The sequence below is a fragment of the Tupaia chinensis genome, unplaced genomic scaffold (assembly GCF_000334495.1).
Source record: "Tupaia chinensis unplaced genomic scaffold, TupChi_1.0 Scaffold000250_1, whole genome shotgun sequence".
Taxonomy (NCBI): domain Eukaryota; kingdom Metazoa; phylum Chordata; class Mammalia; order Scandentia; family Tupaiidae; genus Tupaia; species Tupaia belangeri.
Window position 1 is genome coordinate 4,624,905 of NW_006159730.1, and position 18,134 is coordinate 4,643,038.

Here is an 18,134-nt window from a genome sequence, read left to right on the forward strand (position 1 = left end):
TACATTGTAATTAATGCTACCATTGAGTTATAGAGTTAATAATAAAATTGAATGGGGTTTTATAAATCAGTAGTCTAATCTTTTCACTTAGTTCTGAGGGAGCTATAATCTCAACAAGCTAATTTTGTGTTTGAGGTCACAAGACTTATTTTTTTTTTAGATGCCAGAGGGCACATGCACTCACCAGAAAGAAAGAGACAGAGAGAGAGAGAGAGAGAGAGAGAGAGATAACACTCCCTCGCCCCCCCTCAATGGGGCATAGTCATGCCACAACCCCTTTTCTTTCATCTCTCCCTCCTGTCAGGATTTTGGACATGCACCATATGAGCCCGGTATGTTTTTCAAGTCACCAGGGCTGGATTTGAACTCCTGCTAGACATGTGGTATCTGGCTCCTTTAACCACTAGGTCATGGGGATGGCTCAGAAATCACAAGATATTAAGGGGAGCATATTCAATCTTAATTGTATTTTTTATCAGTTTTCCTCAATATAAGAACTTTGGAAAGTCACATATCTTTGTTTGTTTTTGTTCATAATTTGGAAATAGGGCAAAAACTTGTGGTTCTATCCCAGAATGCATTTTGTGTTTTTATTAGTATAGTTTAATTCATATATGTGTGTGTATATATATACACACACACCCCTTTAAAAAATAAAAGATAAAGAAAAAAATAGCTCAGTAATATTTTGAAGTCAACTGGAACACTTTTACCCATGCTACAGATGAAAATTGTTTTGTCTCGATTTTGCTATAACTTAAAGCCAAGATACCAGACCGAGAAACAGGTGGGCTTTGTTTTTATTTTAGTTTTCTATGACCTTATGTGTTGCAAATAGGCAGTAGTGGATCAACCAGGAAATGCTGAGTCATCTATTAGCTCCAGACATTAAGTTACTGAGATTCAGAAATCATGTCTGCCAGGCAAAGGAGTTGGATTCAAGGACAGATCTGGTGGTGTACAACTCAAAGCCCTTAAATACCTGGTGTGCGGTGCTCTACGAGCAGTGTATTCATGCCGTTTGAAGCATATTTTCTAGACTTGTGAGCTTTAACTGCTCAGTCCCCATATTTACAATGCATATGTGGCTGCCAAGCCACAGGGTTCATAAAATGAGTACTGGACCTTATATTGAAGTAGTCCTTTATATTAGTAGTCCTTTATAACACTGGATAAGTTCCATTAACTCCAAGGCTCAGTTTCCTCCAATATGGTTTCAGATGATAACATTTGCCTTTTAATTTTATGGTCACACTGCAATTCCTCCTCTCCTCCATTTCTCCTTCCTGTCAGGATTTTGGGCACTCATGCATATATGGCTGGCATATATTCCAAGCCACTAGGACTGGGATTTGAACCACAGTTGACTGTGTGGAATCTAGCTATCTCAAACAGTAGGCTATGTGTCTTGCCCCTGGCACAATTTTGTTAATGAATTATAGTAAGATGTTGATTTAAAAACATTAATTGTCTCTCTAGGCTCAAAGAGAAAAATGTGAAAGGTCCTGATTTGAGTCCGAATATTTCTACTATTTGAACTTTCCAAAAATATGCTTTCACCCAAACCTTAATTCTTTATGGCTTCATTAGTCTTTCCTCTCTTTATTTAAACTTCCAGCTGGAATACTTCTTATGACAGTTTTCATGAATTAGACATGCAGCTCTGGGAATCAGAACTATTTCCCCAACTCATCTGGTGGCTGAATAAGTACAAGGATATTGATGATGTCACTTTCATTTATGACCCTCTTGCTGGTTTGTGCTATACTTTTCTGCAGTTACTAGCTTCAGAGACATCTTCGGAGTAGAGAAATGACTGCCCACAAGCTTCCTGGTAGAAAAAGGGATTGAGACTAAACTGTGATTTGCCCTGTGCTATTTGATCATTGATTTCTTACCAAGGCCTTATATAGACTTGAGCCATTGTGATTATCTCCTATGATAATCATCGTAATCTAGACTCAACCACTTAGTCCAGACAACACAAATGGTTAGATATGTGATATCGCTGTGGGTCTGGGTAGGTGTCTAAGTATGACCTAAGAGAAATTTGTTTTGTAAAACATATATGAACAACTAAGGCTCAGGGTTACGTTTCTTCTGACAGCAATATTCTACATGCCCAAGATTTATTTGTCCAAGTTGTCATGTCTGAGTACGTATTTAATCATGTCCTTTTGTACATTATGCTTATAAAGCATATATTTCCTCTTATTTTAAGATATATTTTTATATTCTGCAACTTAGCTTTGTCAAACTATATTTCAATTATTGTAGCCTTTGAGGGGTCAAATGCACACTCTGCCAGGCTCCTTAGTTTCCAGCATATGTAGTAATTTAGGTTTTTTTTTTTTTGTTGTTGTTGTTGTTTTGTTTTTATACAGAGAGAGATTTTTGCCATAGGGTGCGTGCACTTGCTGGAGAGAAAAATACAGAGAGACAGAAAGCGACAAATCACCTCCCTCCACCCCTCTGCCCCGGGGCGATGACCATGCTGCTGCAATCCCTTCTCCTTCATTCTCCTCTTGGGATTATTTTGCACATGCACACACATGTGTCCAGAGTGAGTTTTAAGACACCAGGTCTGGTACTCAAACTGTGGTCAGTCATGTGGAAGTCCAGCTGTGTAACCATTATGTCATCTGCTGGTTTCTGAAGTTACATTTTTTAATATACGGGAAAGTCAAATAAAGAAATGGCTTGTGATATACAGAGGATTTTTAATTTTCTAAAAATATTTTGGTGACAAAAAGGCCTTTTTTGTTTTGATAGGTATTGCATTAGATCTATAGATTCCTTTTGGCAACATGGACATTTTAACGCTATTAAGTCTTCTAGTCCATAAATGCAAGATATCTTTCCATATTTGTCTCTGCATTAATTTCTTTAGATGATGTTTTGTAGTTTTCAATGTTCATTTCTTTCATTTTCTTGGTTGTTCATTCCTAAGTATTTCTTTTTATGTATTTATTGATGTGATCATAAAAGGAACTATTTTGTTAATTTTCTTTTATGGTATAATTTATTGTTAGTATACAAAAACACAGTTGAGGATGACCCAATTGCCTAGTGGTTAGGGGAGCTGGATCACATGAAGCTGACTGCGGTTTGAATCGCAGCCATGATGACTGCTTGGAAAACATGTCAGGTGTATGTATGTGCATGCCTCATATCCCAGCAAGATAAAGAAATCGAGAAGAGGGAATGATTGCTCCCCAAACATGGTGAGTGTACATGCCCTCTAGCAATTAGAGAAAATACTTTTTGTATGCAATTTTGTAGTTTTCAACTTACTGAATTAGCTTATGAGTTCTGTTTTCTTTTGGTGTGTGTAGAGTTTTTAGTTTTTTTTTTTTTCATAAGCAATCCTAAAATTCATGTAGAACTACAAAAGACCCTGAATAGCTAAAGCAACCTTGAAAAAGAAAAAAACGGGAGGCATCATACTACCTGATTTCAAAATATATTCTGAATCTCCAATACTTATGACTATAAAACAGGTGTATAGGCCAACAGAAGAGAAGAGAGAGCTCATAAACTCACACATATACAGTCAACTGAGATTTGATAAGGGTCTTAAGAATACACAATTGGGGAAGAGTAATCCATTCAACAAATTGCATTGCAAAGACTGTGTATCTATGTAAAAAAAAAAAAAAAAGAGCTATTATTTTACACCGCACACAAAATTAAAATAAATAAATAAATATTTAAACCCAACAGTTGACCCTGTAAATTTCCCTGAAGAAAACATGGAGAAAAAAAAGCTAACACCATTGGTGTTAGAAATGATTTTTTGAATATTGTGCCACAAGCACAAGCAACAAAACCAAAAAATAGGCAAGTGTGATCACATTAAACTAAAAAGCTTCTGCACAGCCAAAATACCAACAACAGCAAAAACAAAGTGAAAAATGCAACCTTCAGAATAGGAGAACAATTTTTGCAACCTATATATCTGGTAAGGAGTTAATAGTCTAAACATACTAGCAATTGCTACGATTTAACAGAAAAAGTAACAATAATTAAAACTGGATTTAAAAAATGGACATAAGAGTTGAGTAGGTATGTCCCCCATATAAGACATACACATGGCCAACAGTAATATTTGCTTATTTGTAGGGCTGTATATGTGTACGACTCAAAGCACTAATCATCAGGAAAATACAAATCAAAACTTCAATGATATATCATTTCCCATCTCTTATAATGACTGTTAACAACTAAACCAAGATAAATAAATAAATAAATAAATAACAAGTATTGGTGATAATATCAAAAAATTGAAACCCTTATTTTCTGTTGGTTGGAATATGAAGTGGAAGATATTATGGAGGTTGCTTAAAAATTAAAGACAGAACTGCAATATGATCTATTAATAGTAATCCCAATTTTAGATAAATATTCAAAAGAATTAAGGGCAGTATCTCAAATAGAGATCTGTATCCCCAGGGTTATTGCAGTATTATTCATGATAGCCAAACTGAAAATATGACTACTGACATATAAAAATGAACAATATGTGGTAAATATATAACAATGGAGTATTATTCAACTGTAAAAAGGAAATTCTGCCATATGCTGAAACAAGGATGAACCTAGAGGACATTATTCTGATAAGCCAGTCACAGAAGGACACATACTGCATGGGTCAACTAGATGAGATATCTAAAATTGCCAAGCTCATATCAACAGTGAGTGGAAGGGGGGTTATCAGGAGATGTGGGGAGGAAAGGTTGAAAAATTACTATCCAAAGGCTACAAGTTTTAATTATGGAAATTAAGTAAGTTCTAGAGATCTTCTGTAAAGCACTGTTCCTATAGTTTCTGCCTATAGTTACCAATACTATTAATATATTGTCCACTTAACATGGGAGAGCCCATGTTAAACATTTTTCATGCAGTAATAAGAGAATGAGGAGAAAAACAACAAAACAGGAATAATAATACTATCTGAAAAGGATTTTAGATTGTATTTTGAGAGTTATAAGGGCAATTAAATCCATGAATTCTGTTTTGACAAATGGAGATATATGTCTCTATTTGCATTATGGTTTATTTTCTTTCTTGTGTAATTCATTCATTCATTTACATATATATTTATAATGAACCTACTACTTGCTAGGCATTGGGTTAGACACTCTGATTATGAAACCGAAACCAGTACTAGATGCCTTCTTGCTCCTTGTTTAAGGGGGATATTTGTATTTACAAAATGAGCTGTATTTCTAATTAATATGTGAATCAGAGTGAATTATGTTTCAGTCAACTAAACTCAATGGGCTTATCAAATCTTCATTAGTATGGAGATATTTCAGTATTGGGGAAACATTTAATTTAGGTTAACATTTGTCCGAAACTTATGTTTTCTGTTCAAGCATAAACTCATAAAATTTAAAAATTCAAAGGACTTGAAAAATGATAAAGTTTTACTTACTTCTCATTCCCATTTTAGAGATCAGGTTATTGAGACCTAGGGAAATAATAAGACTTGTGCAACAACAAACAACTAACTGGTGACAAAGTTAGAATGAAAACACAGGTAACAGGAAGATGGAAAGAAGGCAAATGGATCACCTAACATCATGACTCAGAGAATTGGAAAAGCAACAGCAAAAAGTTCCAAAAAACTCCAGGAGTTTTTAAAATAATAAAGATATGAGCAGAGATAAATGAAATAGAAAATAAATGCACTGTACAGAAAATAAATGAAAGTAAAAGAAGCTGGTTCTTTGAAAAGATAAACAAAATTGATACACCACTAGCGAGACTTGTTAAGAAGAAGAGAGAAAGTAACCAGGTACTCTAACTTCCATTTGTTCACTACCATAACACAATTCTAGCATCTTTCTGACTTATAGTAAATGTCTTCCCAGGTTTTCCTGGGGCTCTTTATGGTCATTTCCTATTCTGTCTGATATTTAGCAGGAAATTTCTCCATGTCTCACTACTTAATCTAAGTCCTGAACCATAGAACTCTATGGAATATCTTTCATTTTCATCTAACATTCTTACCTTTTACCACTCTTGAGGGCAAGGAATAGGCTTTATTTGTGTCAAAATCCACAGTATCTAGCATAATAACCTGTATCTAAATACATACAGAAAATGCAATGCATTAATTGACTTGACTTGCTTTATTGTGCCTCTTCACTACTAATTAAGCAAACTTGGATTAGACTATTTCTCTTTAAGTAATAACATTCTCATTATAAATAAAAGTTAAAAACTAGTTCAGCAAAGTGTTGGAAGCTTATTACAGTCTGGTATTAAATTTTCCTTCTTTTTGAAGACTGAATAATATTCCATTGTCTTTATGTAGCACATTTTCTTTCTATCTGACAAAGAATGCCTAGGTTGCTTTAGTTTCTAAATTATTGTAAATACTGTTGCCATACCTATGGGAATGCAGATATCTTTTTTGACATGTTGATTTCTTTTGGATATTTATTTTACTGCCAAAAATTAATATATGAGGTGATATGAGGTGATATACATGTCAATTAGCTTGATTTAACTATTCCACAATGTAAACATATATCAAAAGATCACATTGTGCCCCACATATAAAATATAGTTATTATTTATGTATTAAGAATAAAGTAATTTTATAAAGAATGAAGCCAAGTTAGTAATTTGATTTCTATACTTCTTCTGATATCTTTTTCCAGTAGTTTGGTTAAGACTAAAATGAAGAGAGAGTGCCCTCTTCTGTCTCGTAACCATAAAGGTTCATACAGAATTTCCGTCCACATACTTCTTTTTAAGTCAACTTAGTTTTAATTTTCTCATGGGAAAGATAAGTATAGTCATTCCTACTTTTCCCCTTATTCTTTTTTGTTGTTGCTGTTTGTTTGTTTTCTGAGAGGATTTTTGCTAAAGAGTATGTGCACTCACCAGAGAGACAGAGAGAGACAGAAAGCAACAAATCCCCCCTCCCCCAGTAGGGATGGACATGTGGACATGCTGCAATCCTTTCTCCTCCATTCTCTTCTCAGGATTTTGGGCACGTGCTGAGCTTGAGTTTTAAGCTGCCAGGTCCAGGATTTAAACTATGCTTGATAATGTGGGAGTCAATGATGTAACCATTACACCATCTGCTAGTCCAAGTTTTTTTCTTATTACCACATGTGTTGGGTTAAGTGAACCAGAATACTAGAGTAGTAGTTCTCAGAAATATATAATCCTCCCTATTGGCAAGATTTGGAAATATTGTGATTGACACAACTTAATAGTGTAAGTAGAAGCTAAAGATGATACCAGACATATCAGAATAGGCAAAACGATTCTCACAATCAGTACTAGACTGAGATGTCGATAGTGTCAAGATTGAGAAATCTTTCTCTAGAGGCTTAGAGGATACGTCAAGGCATCAGAAATTCCCACCAATCAGTGTCATCTACCCACACTGGTTACCAATGAGATGCCCATTGTCTTAGTCCATGCGGCTCCTTCAGGTCTGTCATTTTTTTGTTCCATGAAAAGTGTATGTCACAGGCCATAGTGAGACTTGAAACTCTCATGTGACTTTACTAAATGGCATTTTTTCCTCTGGTCTTTTTATTCACACTGCACTGCCAAGGAGAAGGACAGGACTATGTACTCAAGAAGGGACATTTTACTTTTTAAAATAATTTGAAGTTGCCTTATTGATATGGCTATTTTTTTCATTTATTTTAATTCTTGACTCTCTACTGTCATATTCCAAAATCATCCTGTGCTAACAGCTCAGCCATGATAAAATCCCTGAACATTGATACCAGCTTCTTAGGAAGAACACCCACAGTATCTTTTTAAAAAGCTTCTGAGTGTTAGCTATTAGTGACATGACTATAGTAAAGGTTTTTTTTTTTTTTAAAGAATTATTTAACTTTATTTATTTTAATTTGAGTAAAGAGGGGAAGAGAGAGATAAAGAGAGAGGATGAGAAATTGAGCAAACAAGCTGCTGAGTCCGAGACTTGAACCGTGATCGACCATGTCAGAGTCCAGTGCCCTTAACCACCATGCCACCTGCTGGACCCCAATAAAATTTGAATATACCACATTATTTCATTTCTACCCCGACTTCTATATACAACCTAAATGTTTTCAAGTTCTTTACTTGTTTTTTGACCTTTTTTATATACATTGAGATCTTACAACAAGTCATGAAAATTTATGTAATCATAAACAATATTCAAAATTGATCGTTTCCTAATCAATGAACACTGTTCTAGTCCCTCATCATATTTGGTCTTCACAATAGCTGTAAAGATTAGGTAGTATTTATTTTCTCACTTTACAGTTCAGGAATCGGACTATTTCAAATCCCTTTTGGGCTGTGAAAGGAAGCCTTTATAATAAGCTAGAGATAGAACAGAAGAACATGAAATAAATTTCCTGAATTCCCATACGAGAAGTGGCAGCCTAATGGTTGTGTTTGCTAACTAACTCTCTTTCTGGAACAGTAAGGCATCATCTCAGACTAGTTTAGAGACAAATCAACCTTGAAAAGGCAAATTTTTTCAATTATCCCTGAGAATCTATGCTGGAGTGACTTTTTGCTGGAGCCATATTTTTACTTTAATATCATCATTAAAATCATAACATTGTTACATAATATTGTTATCTGGACCAAAACAGTGTATTGGTCCTAGGAAAACTCATTTTATATGCTGTAATGATATACAGTGATTGAATGAATAAAAAAATATATTAAATATCATATCAACTAGGACCTATTACTTGGTGTTTAGAAGAAAACAATGCCTATAGAATTGTATCAAAACCTATTTAGTCAAATGATATTATATAGTCACAATGAAGGGACAATAACTACAGGCAGCTAGTAAATTTCTTGTTAATCCAGAATAATATCTGGAGAATATGAAGTACATATAAGAATAAGAGGCATTTGGTAGCTTATTCATGGTTATCTAAAAATAAATTTGGATTAAAATTGAGGCACCCAGGGGCCAGCAGATGGAGTAGTGATTACATCAATGGACTCCCACATTGGCGATCATGGTTCGAGTCCTGGACCTGGTGACTTGACATACGCCAGGCGCATGTGCATGTGCACCCAAGATCCTGGGAGAACAGAAGAAAAAGGACTGTGGTGTGGCCATCCCCTGTGGGGATCTTGGACCTTTTCCCTCTCACTGTTTTTTTCTCTTTCTGTCTGGTGAGTGAATGCACCCTGTGACAAAAACCTTTAAAAAAATGGGGCATCCAAATTTACACAAAAGTTTCATATAAAATATATGAAGGTATGCGATGGTGTTAGAGATAGGTTAGTGGGGGAAAGAAATAGAAATAAACTCCCTTTTGTTGCACCTCAGCTTTCTTTTTAGGCTAAGCTCCAACTTAAAGCCTCTGAATATATTTGAGCCTCACAACAAACTTTGGAGTTAAATATTATCCAAATGTTATTCTGAGAAAACTGAAGTTTAAAAGGGTACATAAATTGCCCAAAGTTCACGCTCATTAAGTGGAGGGTCAGAATTCTAGTCCAGGTCAGCATTATTCAACAATGTAGGTCTTTATACTATGTGACACTGACTCTTAATATTTAATCTTCCCTTTCGTGGGATGACAACTGAGCACACACACACACACACACACACACACACACACACACACACACACCCCTTCTAGCTGTTTAACTTCCTAAAGTTAGCAGATGAGTAAGGCCGTGCTATTTTGAGACCAGCAGTTGGCCTAATGGCTATGTCCCTGGACTCCCACGTGGTCCACCGCGGTTCAGGTTCAGACGGGGTGGCTTAAACTCATGCGGGGCACGTGTGCTTGTGTGCCCAAGATCCCGAGAGGAGAGTGGAGGAGAAGAGATTGCAGCATGACCATCTTCCCTGGGGGTGATTTCGCACTTTCTGTCTTTCTGTCTCTGTCTCTCTGGCAAGTAAATGTGCCCTATAGCAAAAACCTTTCCAAAAAAAAAAAAAAAGGTGCTGTTTTTCAGGGTGCATTATATAGGGAATTCACCCTTCCTCCCCTTTAAAAATATTTGTTCTTTTACTATGTATTTTTAGTACTAGGAGAGTTAATGTATTACCCAAAAAAATGATTTTAGAGTAATTCTATCTCTTTTTTGGTTTCCGCTTAATTTAAATGGCAACATTGTGTATTTAACTTTGTTTTTATAAAACCGGCCAGCCTTTGCTTTTCAGAATGTAAAATGCTGCCAGCTCGTGTTCTGAACACTCCCAACACTCACCCACTGATTTTTGTTCGTGAAAAGAAGAGGTCAGTTTTGGTGGCTTTGCAAGAAAACTATTAGTCCTGTGTTAAAGATGAAGCAAAGCACAGAAGTGTGTGGGCGTAAATGGGAGGCTTATCTCTTTCTGCAGTATCACCCACAAAAATGGTACTTGTGACTTTTGACAGCAGCAGTTGTTTTTAGTTTCTATTAAGTTATTCTATTGAGGGGTTGAATAAAATATTGAATCAATGATGAAGTTTTATGTCACTCTGTGATAAGGAATAACCTGAGTAATAAACAGCAGACATTTATAAAAAGCAGATTACAGCAGGGACACTAGACAGCCTTCAATTGCAAAACAACAGGACACAAGAAAGAAAATTTGATTAACCTAATTTATTCAGATGTTACAATGCCCAGTGATGTATCAAGGAAGGAAATTCCAAAGAAGCTTTCTCGAGAATACTGAGAAAAGTATACACAATGGCTAATGATGAAATATGTGATCGTGCACAAGTCCCATAGTGGTGAACCAATTTTATTAATTACCCTGTGATCATGGTGGCACATAGCTGCTTCAAAGAGATCAACACATAGATGATAACATGTATAATAATCTCTTCAACTGGAGTAACACACAGCTCATTCAGGCTGGGAAAATTTATTTTGCAAGCTGTAATGATATACAGTGATCGAATGTATAAAAAATTTACAAAAAGGTAGCAAATGCTCAGCAACATCAGAGCTGAGGATAGAAATATCAATTTCTAATAAGACTCAGTCTCTTTGAAGACTCTTCTTCAAAGAGATGAGTGGTGCTTAGTGCAAAGTTTTATTCATAAAAACTTGGCCTAGGAAAAATCACATGGTTAAAGATCCATGGGATGAGAAAGACTCTGGAGCCATTAGAGGCTGAGTATGTGCTAGTGTTGCTTCACAATGTGAACTATTCATACCTCATTCCCATCTCTGGAAAGGTCCTGTAGTCCCAAGGAAAGGAAGGCTCTTGGCAACCGTGAAAATAAAATGTGTGTACAAACTGATGTTCAAGGGAAAGCAGAGCTGGTCTAATGAGTCAGCCTCTGCCTCTTTTTGGCCTCCAACAGCTCATAAGAGATGCACACCTTAAGGGTATCGTTTGTCACTGGGTTGTTGTTCATGAACCTTAAATGTTCATTTTCTGAGTTTGTCATCAGGGCATTGTCAAAAAACCTCATAATATGAAGTGAGGCTATGTAGACTACAACAAATATTGGGTTAATTCTTACATACTTTCGCCGGCATTTGCAATAATGACAGCTATTTTAAAAAGCATTGTTGCAGTTGGGCTAAGGAAATGAAAACTTTGAACTGGGAAAAATGACACAAAGCAAATAAAAAGGCATGGTTTGAAAAACAAAAGACAGACACATGGTGAGATAGCTAGAGGATAAGTGTTGTTGCTGTTGACCTGTTGTGTTTTGCTCATGTCCAATGGCTTTTGGTGATCACTAAGAATTTTACTTTATTTGTTCAAAAACGTGCCCATGCTAGGTTGTGGATTTTCAAAAGTAAGCAGGTAAGACTCAATCCTTGTCCAACAGAATAGACATTTCAACAGTGAGCTGCCTAATTCAATAAAGATGAGGCAATAAAGTATGATGAGATAAAACAGTAAAAGCAGGAGGGACCAGGAAACATTCCGAGAGAAAGCCAACCAAGTCTAAAGGATTTCCAAGCCAGGCAACTTCCTGAGCAGGAGTGGTTTGGAAATGAAAACTTTGAACTGGGAAAAATGACACAAAGCAAATAAAAAGGCATGGTTTGAAAAACAAAAGACAGACACATGGTGAGATAGCTAGAGGATAAGTGTTGTTGCTGTTGACCTGTTGTGTTTTGCTCATGTCCAATGGCTTTTGGTGATCACTAAGAATTTTACTTTATTTGTTCAAAAACGTGCCCATGCTAGGTTGTGGATTTTCAAAAGTAAGCAGGTAAGACTCAATCCTTGTCCAACAGAATAGACATTTCAACAGTGAGCTGCCTAATTCAATAAAGATGAGGCAATAAAGTATGATGAGATAAAACAGTAAAAGCAGGAGGGACCAGGAAACATTCCGAGAGAAAGCCAACCAAGTCTAAAGGATTTCCAAGCCAGGCAACTTCCTGAGCAGGAGTGGTTATTCCAAAACTGAAAGAAAATTAAAAAAAAAAGAAGTTAGCTCTATGTATTAAAACACAGGTTAAATTATTTTTATTGTTTATGCCAGAGAGCATGTGAACATACATAAAAGAGTGGTAGGAGAGAGAGGACTCTCCCAGAGGGGCCTGATTATGCTATAATCTTTTTTTGTTCCCTCTAAATCTCCATCCTTTCCATATCCTGGGCATGTACACATGCACGTAGTCATGATGCCAGCAGGCTGGGACTCAAACCCCTTGTTGCCATGTGGGACCTGGCATCCTCTACATGGAGCCTAATTACTGGTCTATGGAGCTAATGCAAAATATTATTTAAGTTTCTAAAAATTTAATTTCTTGATCATTTTTGCTGGCATTTTGATGGCATATGATTTTAATGATAATCATCTGATTTATATATCAACTATAAACACTTTGACTTGGGGTAACCACATAATAAGTAGCCAAATAGATGCTCACTGAGAAAAAAAACTTCCTTCTCATAATTTTTTGCTTTCCTTTTTCCTCAGAATTTATTAGGATATAATTTATATAGCATGAACTTTACCATTTTAAAGTGTAAGACTCCGTGTTAGCATATTCACAAGGTTGTATGATCGTTACCACGAGATAATCCAGGACATTGGCATCTTCCCAAACAAACCACATGCCCACCAGCCGTCTTCCCATTTCCCCTCCTCTCAGCTCCTGCCGACCAGTAATCAAATCTCTGTCTATAACTGTGCTCATTCTAGACATTTCAGGGAAATGGGACCGGCTTCTTTCACTTAGCCTAATGTTTTCCAGGTCCACCCGTGTTGCAGCACCTAGCAGTACTTCACTCCTTTTTATGGTCAAATAGCGTACTGTACCTTATTTTGTTTATCTAGTCATCTGTAGATGTATGTGATGTTTCTACTTTTTAGCTATTATCAATGATGCTACTATGAATATTCGTGGGTACGTTGTGTGGACACATGCATTCATTTTTATTGGGTATATACCTAGGCGTGGAAAGCCGGATCCTATGGTAACTCTATAATTATCCTTTTGAGGTACCGCTAGATTGTTTGCCGAAGCAGCTTCACCATTTTACATTCCCACCAGCTATGTATTGCTTTTCTTTTTTTTTTTTACAGACCCCTGAAGAACTAGAGGATGTTTCTGACCTTGAAGAAGATCATGAGGTTCGCAGCCATGCCAGCGTTCAGACTGAAGGAAAAACTGACCGGGTATGTTATCTCTGAGCAATGTCATCCCTGGATGCAGAGCTGTGTGTTGTGTCGTTGAGGGGTGTTCCCCCTCCTTGTCAATGACTAGGCAGCCTCTCACAGGTGGGACTCCAGGATCTGGAGCTGGTTTTGTGAAGCACAGGAAGAAAGCTTTAGAATATAGGGGCAGCAGGGATCAGCAGTTAGCGTAATGGCTATGTCGCTGGACTCCCATGTAGTCAACCGTGGTTCGCGTCCTGTACCTGTGGCTTGAAACTCACACTGGGCGCGTGTGCGTGCGTGCCCAAGATCCCGAGAGGAGAATGGAGGAGAAGGGATTGCGGCGTGGCCATCCCCCCTGGGGGGTGATTTCTTGCTTTCTGTCTCTATGTCTCTCTCTGTCTGCCTGGCCAGCACATGCGCCCTATAGCAAAAATCACTCCAAAAAAAAAAAAAAGAAAATAGGGGCAGCAGCATGAGGAGAATTAATTCCTCTTTGTGAGAGCTCACTGTGAGGCCATTTCAGGTCAGGTAGTGAATCACTCCACACTATTTTTGATCTTTATAGCAGTCATGGGAATATAAAAGTGAAATATGTACATGCTTATTTAGAGTAGAAAAGAAAAAGCAAGAAATTGTAAATATATTGCCCCAATTTTTTTCCTTTCTGCTCTAACTTCTTCTGTGCCTACTCTAACATGCACGCGCTTGCACGTGCATGCACACACACACACACACACACACACACACACACAGTTCCACAAATGTTAATCTCAACTTCTGAGCTCCTTTGAAATTCTGTGCTTCACTTTACTCATACCCAGTTGATGGAAATCTATGAAAGTCTGACAGCCTAGCCACTGACAACTTGCAGCCATAAACCAATCTATGGAATTGGGACCTGAGGGACTAGCAGCTGGTGTAGTGGCTATGTCGCTGGACTCCCATGTAGTCGACCAAGGTTTGAGTCCCAGAACCGGTGGCTTAAACTCACACCGGGCACGTGTGCGTGCGTGCCGAAGCTCCCAAGAGGAGATTGGAGGGGAAGGGATTGCAGCGTGGCCATCCCCTCAAGGGGTGATTTCTCGCTTTCTGTCTCTCTGGCAAGCGCACGCGCCCTATAGCATAAACCTCTCCAAAAAGAAAAAAAAAATAGGAATTGGGATCTGAAACCCTAGTGGTCCAGCACAGTATCTAAGACCGCCTGGGAATGCTTCTGTATCAGCCACCTCCTGCTTCAACACTTAGAAAAGTCAATTTGCCTGGTTCGTTTTTTTTTCTTGAGCCCCACTACCCACCCTCTTCTATTTCTATGCTTGCCCTCCCTGCTCTGGTAGCATCCACAATTTCAGTTTCTGTATATGATAATATCTTTGACTTGATTGACATGCGCTACATGCATGCTGGGAAAAATCATGTTGCAAGCTGTAAAGATGTACAATGATTAAAGGCAAGTGAAGAAAAAACATTGTTGGTATCTTGTTACCTCAATTCCATCATTTGTAAAGTGAGAACACTAAAGGTTTCCCTATATGGACTGAGTTAACAGAGCACTTACATGGTGCTCAGTTTATAGTAAGTTCTCAATAATTTTTATGAATCCTTGTTATTATTAGTAGCAGTAGGATTAGCAGCACTAGTATGACTATCACAATCATCATTATTACATCATTATTAAATTAGTTCAATTCAGTGACATAAAATGTGGAGATGGAAGCACATTTTTAACATGTTTCCCTGTGTCCCGGTCCCTCATGTGTGTCTGTCTGATGCTGGCACAGTTTTACAGGGAAAGACCGGAGTATACTGTGGTGTTTGAAGACTTCTTGTTATAGAATCTCCTCAGAAACATTCAAGCAATGTTTAGTAAACCTCATGTGTTCTACTATATGATTTCTGGACACTGATTTAAAATAAACCTTAACCTATGTCAGATTTTACCCATAATCCTTTGGATTTCTACTTTGTAAGAATGAAAAACAAGATTAATGAAATAAAAATAAATCTAGAGGCCGCAGATGGCATAGAGGTTATGTTGCTGAACTCCTCTATGACTCCTAATGGTTTGAGTACAGACCCAGTGACTTTAAACTCAGGTTGGGGCCCATGAGTGTGCGTGGCCAAGATCGCAGGAGGAGAATGGAGGAGAAGGGATTGTAGGTGGCCATCCCCCCTATGGAAGGTGGTTTCTTACTTTCCCTCTCACTGTTTCTGGCTCTCTCTCTCTCTCTCTTTGGCGAGCCCATGCACCCTAAGGCAAAAACTTTTTTTAAACAAACACAATCTAATTTTAAACAAATACAGAGGTAGATTCCTTTTTTACTTCTCTTTTTGGTTGCCTTTTTTTAGACAGAGGTTTGTTTTGTTTGTTTGTTTGTTTGTTTCTGTAGGATGCATGCCCTTGCCTGAGAGCCATTGAGACAAAAAGTGAGAAATCATCCCCTGGAGGGGATGGCCACACTGCATTTCCTCCTCCTCCATTCTGCTTTCAATATTTTGGGCACACCAGATATGAGATTTAAGCTGCTGGGTCTAGGCCTCAAACCATGGCTGACTACATGGGAGTTCATCAACATAACTATTACAATACCTGCCAGTCCTATGCCTTTTTTAAAAATCTCATATCATGTAAAAATATTGTTTCTGTTTATTTACCTTAACATATGTGAAATGAATAGAAAAAAATCCTGTCTTTTTAGGGCCCAACTCTATCTTTTTTATTAATACTATCTTGCATTTATCTATTTGTTTTACATCTAACAAAGTATTTTCCATTTATATAAAATAGAGAAAATATGGGAAAAGATCAACTGAGGAAAGTTTCATATTTTGGAATATTCAGATTGCCTAAAACTGATATTTATCAGTCAAAATAACCTGGTTTTCTTATAAATTTTGTCTTGCTCCCACTTTAGTAATAGGAATATTCTGATTTATATTTTAATTGAGAAATTTTAAAATTTTATTGTTTTCTGTAATATATTCAATCTCTATATATCATTATAGCATGCAAAGTGAATTTTCCCAGCATGGATATACCATACATTAGTCCAATTAAAGATATTTTCTTTAATATTATTATCAACAATCATTCCATTTTTTATGACCCTTAAATGTTTTGTTTCTTTCTTTTTCCCCTCGATTCTCAGAAAACTGTTTTAGGAATAGATATCATGATTACACAGCGAGGCAGTATTTGGTAATATTATTGGACAATGTCACTTTCTTGAGGGATTATTTGGGTTATTGTTCAGTCCTCTCAAAGTCAGTGCATTTGGGAACTGCTTGAGGTCTTGTAGCATCTGAATATAGTTTTGTTTTTTTTTTTCCAAATCTGTTAGCATTGGTAGTGAGAGATGAAATCTTATAAATGGCAATCGAATTCGGAATACATTTTACAAGAGGTCAACTTTGCTTATGCTTCCATGAAGTGAATGAATGGGTAGCTTAGGCTAATGCTGAGTCCCTGGAAGTGGGAAATGGGTGTCAGGGCTTAAGAAGAAATTGATAGGAGGATATTTTATTAAAATAAAGGCACTTTTTAGAATGCTGGGATTAGGATAAGCATGCTTGGATTCTCATTCTGGTTTATCGTGTATAGCGAATGAAACCTTGGGTAAGACTGTTAAAACTTAGAAACTTCAAATTTCTTCATCTGAAAAATAACGCGTATGCTACCATCGCTCCTTACAGCATCATCGCTAACTTTGAATAAGCTAATGCATGTGGGACGGTTCTATGAACTTTAAAATGATATAACAGAAGAGTAAACTTCCTATTACTACGATTTTTATTTATGTTTTTGCTCTTGGTCTGGATTCTGGGCCAGCTGGATAGCCACCTGCCCGTTGAAAGTTACAAAGCGATAAGCTCTGCTCATTGTGGAGCTTATGAATTTTCACAGAAGCCACTGCTCCTGGTCTCTTAGGAATCACTCTGAAACGGCATGGTTACTGGATATGTTCCACTGCATACAATTCCTTAAAATCCAGTTCCTCGGAGCTGCCCTGGGTTATTACTTCATCACAACCTAGTGACAAAATAGATCCTCTAGCTTTGAATCTTCTGGGGTACACTTATATTCAGCCTGGCCACACTCTATTCTTGTAAATCTCATCTGCATGAATTCAAAGCAACTGAGATTTTATTTACTTTCTGCCCTAGAGCTTCCCTACAATTACCTGGCCTCTGCTCAGTCATTATAATATCTACACCACCTCATGGGAAGAATTCACACCTCACAAAGCAACTCTGCACCGATATGCCCTCTTCTATTCCTGAGATAGACGAATCTAAAGTGCGTTTTCATGATCTTTAAAGGGTCCTTGGTGGGCTCAAGCCCCAGTTTCTGTTAGTGACCAGGTTGCTAATGTTATCTTCATATTGTCTCTCTTTCCTGATTCACTCTTCCCAGGCAACTAGTTCTGCTTCCTTATCTCAAAACAAACTACCTTGTTTTCTCAAGCTCTGCTTTTTAAGGGAAAATCAAGAATGATAATTACTTCACATACACTTTTAACCTAAATCTCACATTAACTATGCTAAATTGATTTATCATCTCAG

At 37.1% G+C, this 18,134-nt stretch overlaps 1 protein-coding gene across 1 annotated transcript in view; it reads left to right on the plus strand.

Annotated features, from left to right (window-relative positions):
- Positions 1 to 17,286, plus strand: part of CTNNA3 (catenin alpha 3) — a 1,606,653-nt gene extending 1,589,367 nt beyond the window's left edge. The window contains exons 14-15 of the mRNA XM_014587961.1: positions 13,500 to 13,592; positions 17,173 to 17,286. Coding sequence (XP_014443447.1) covers positions 13,500 to 13,592; positions 17,173 to 17,286 — 207 coding nt within the window. The remainder of the gene's footprint in view (positions 1 to 13,499; positions 13,593 to 17,172) is intronic.
- Positions 17,287 to 18,134: the final 848 nt, after the last annotated feature.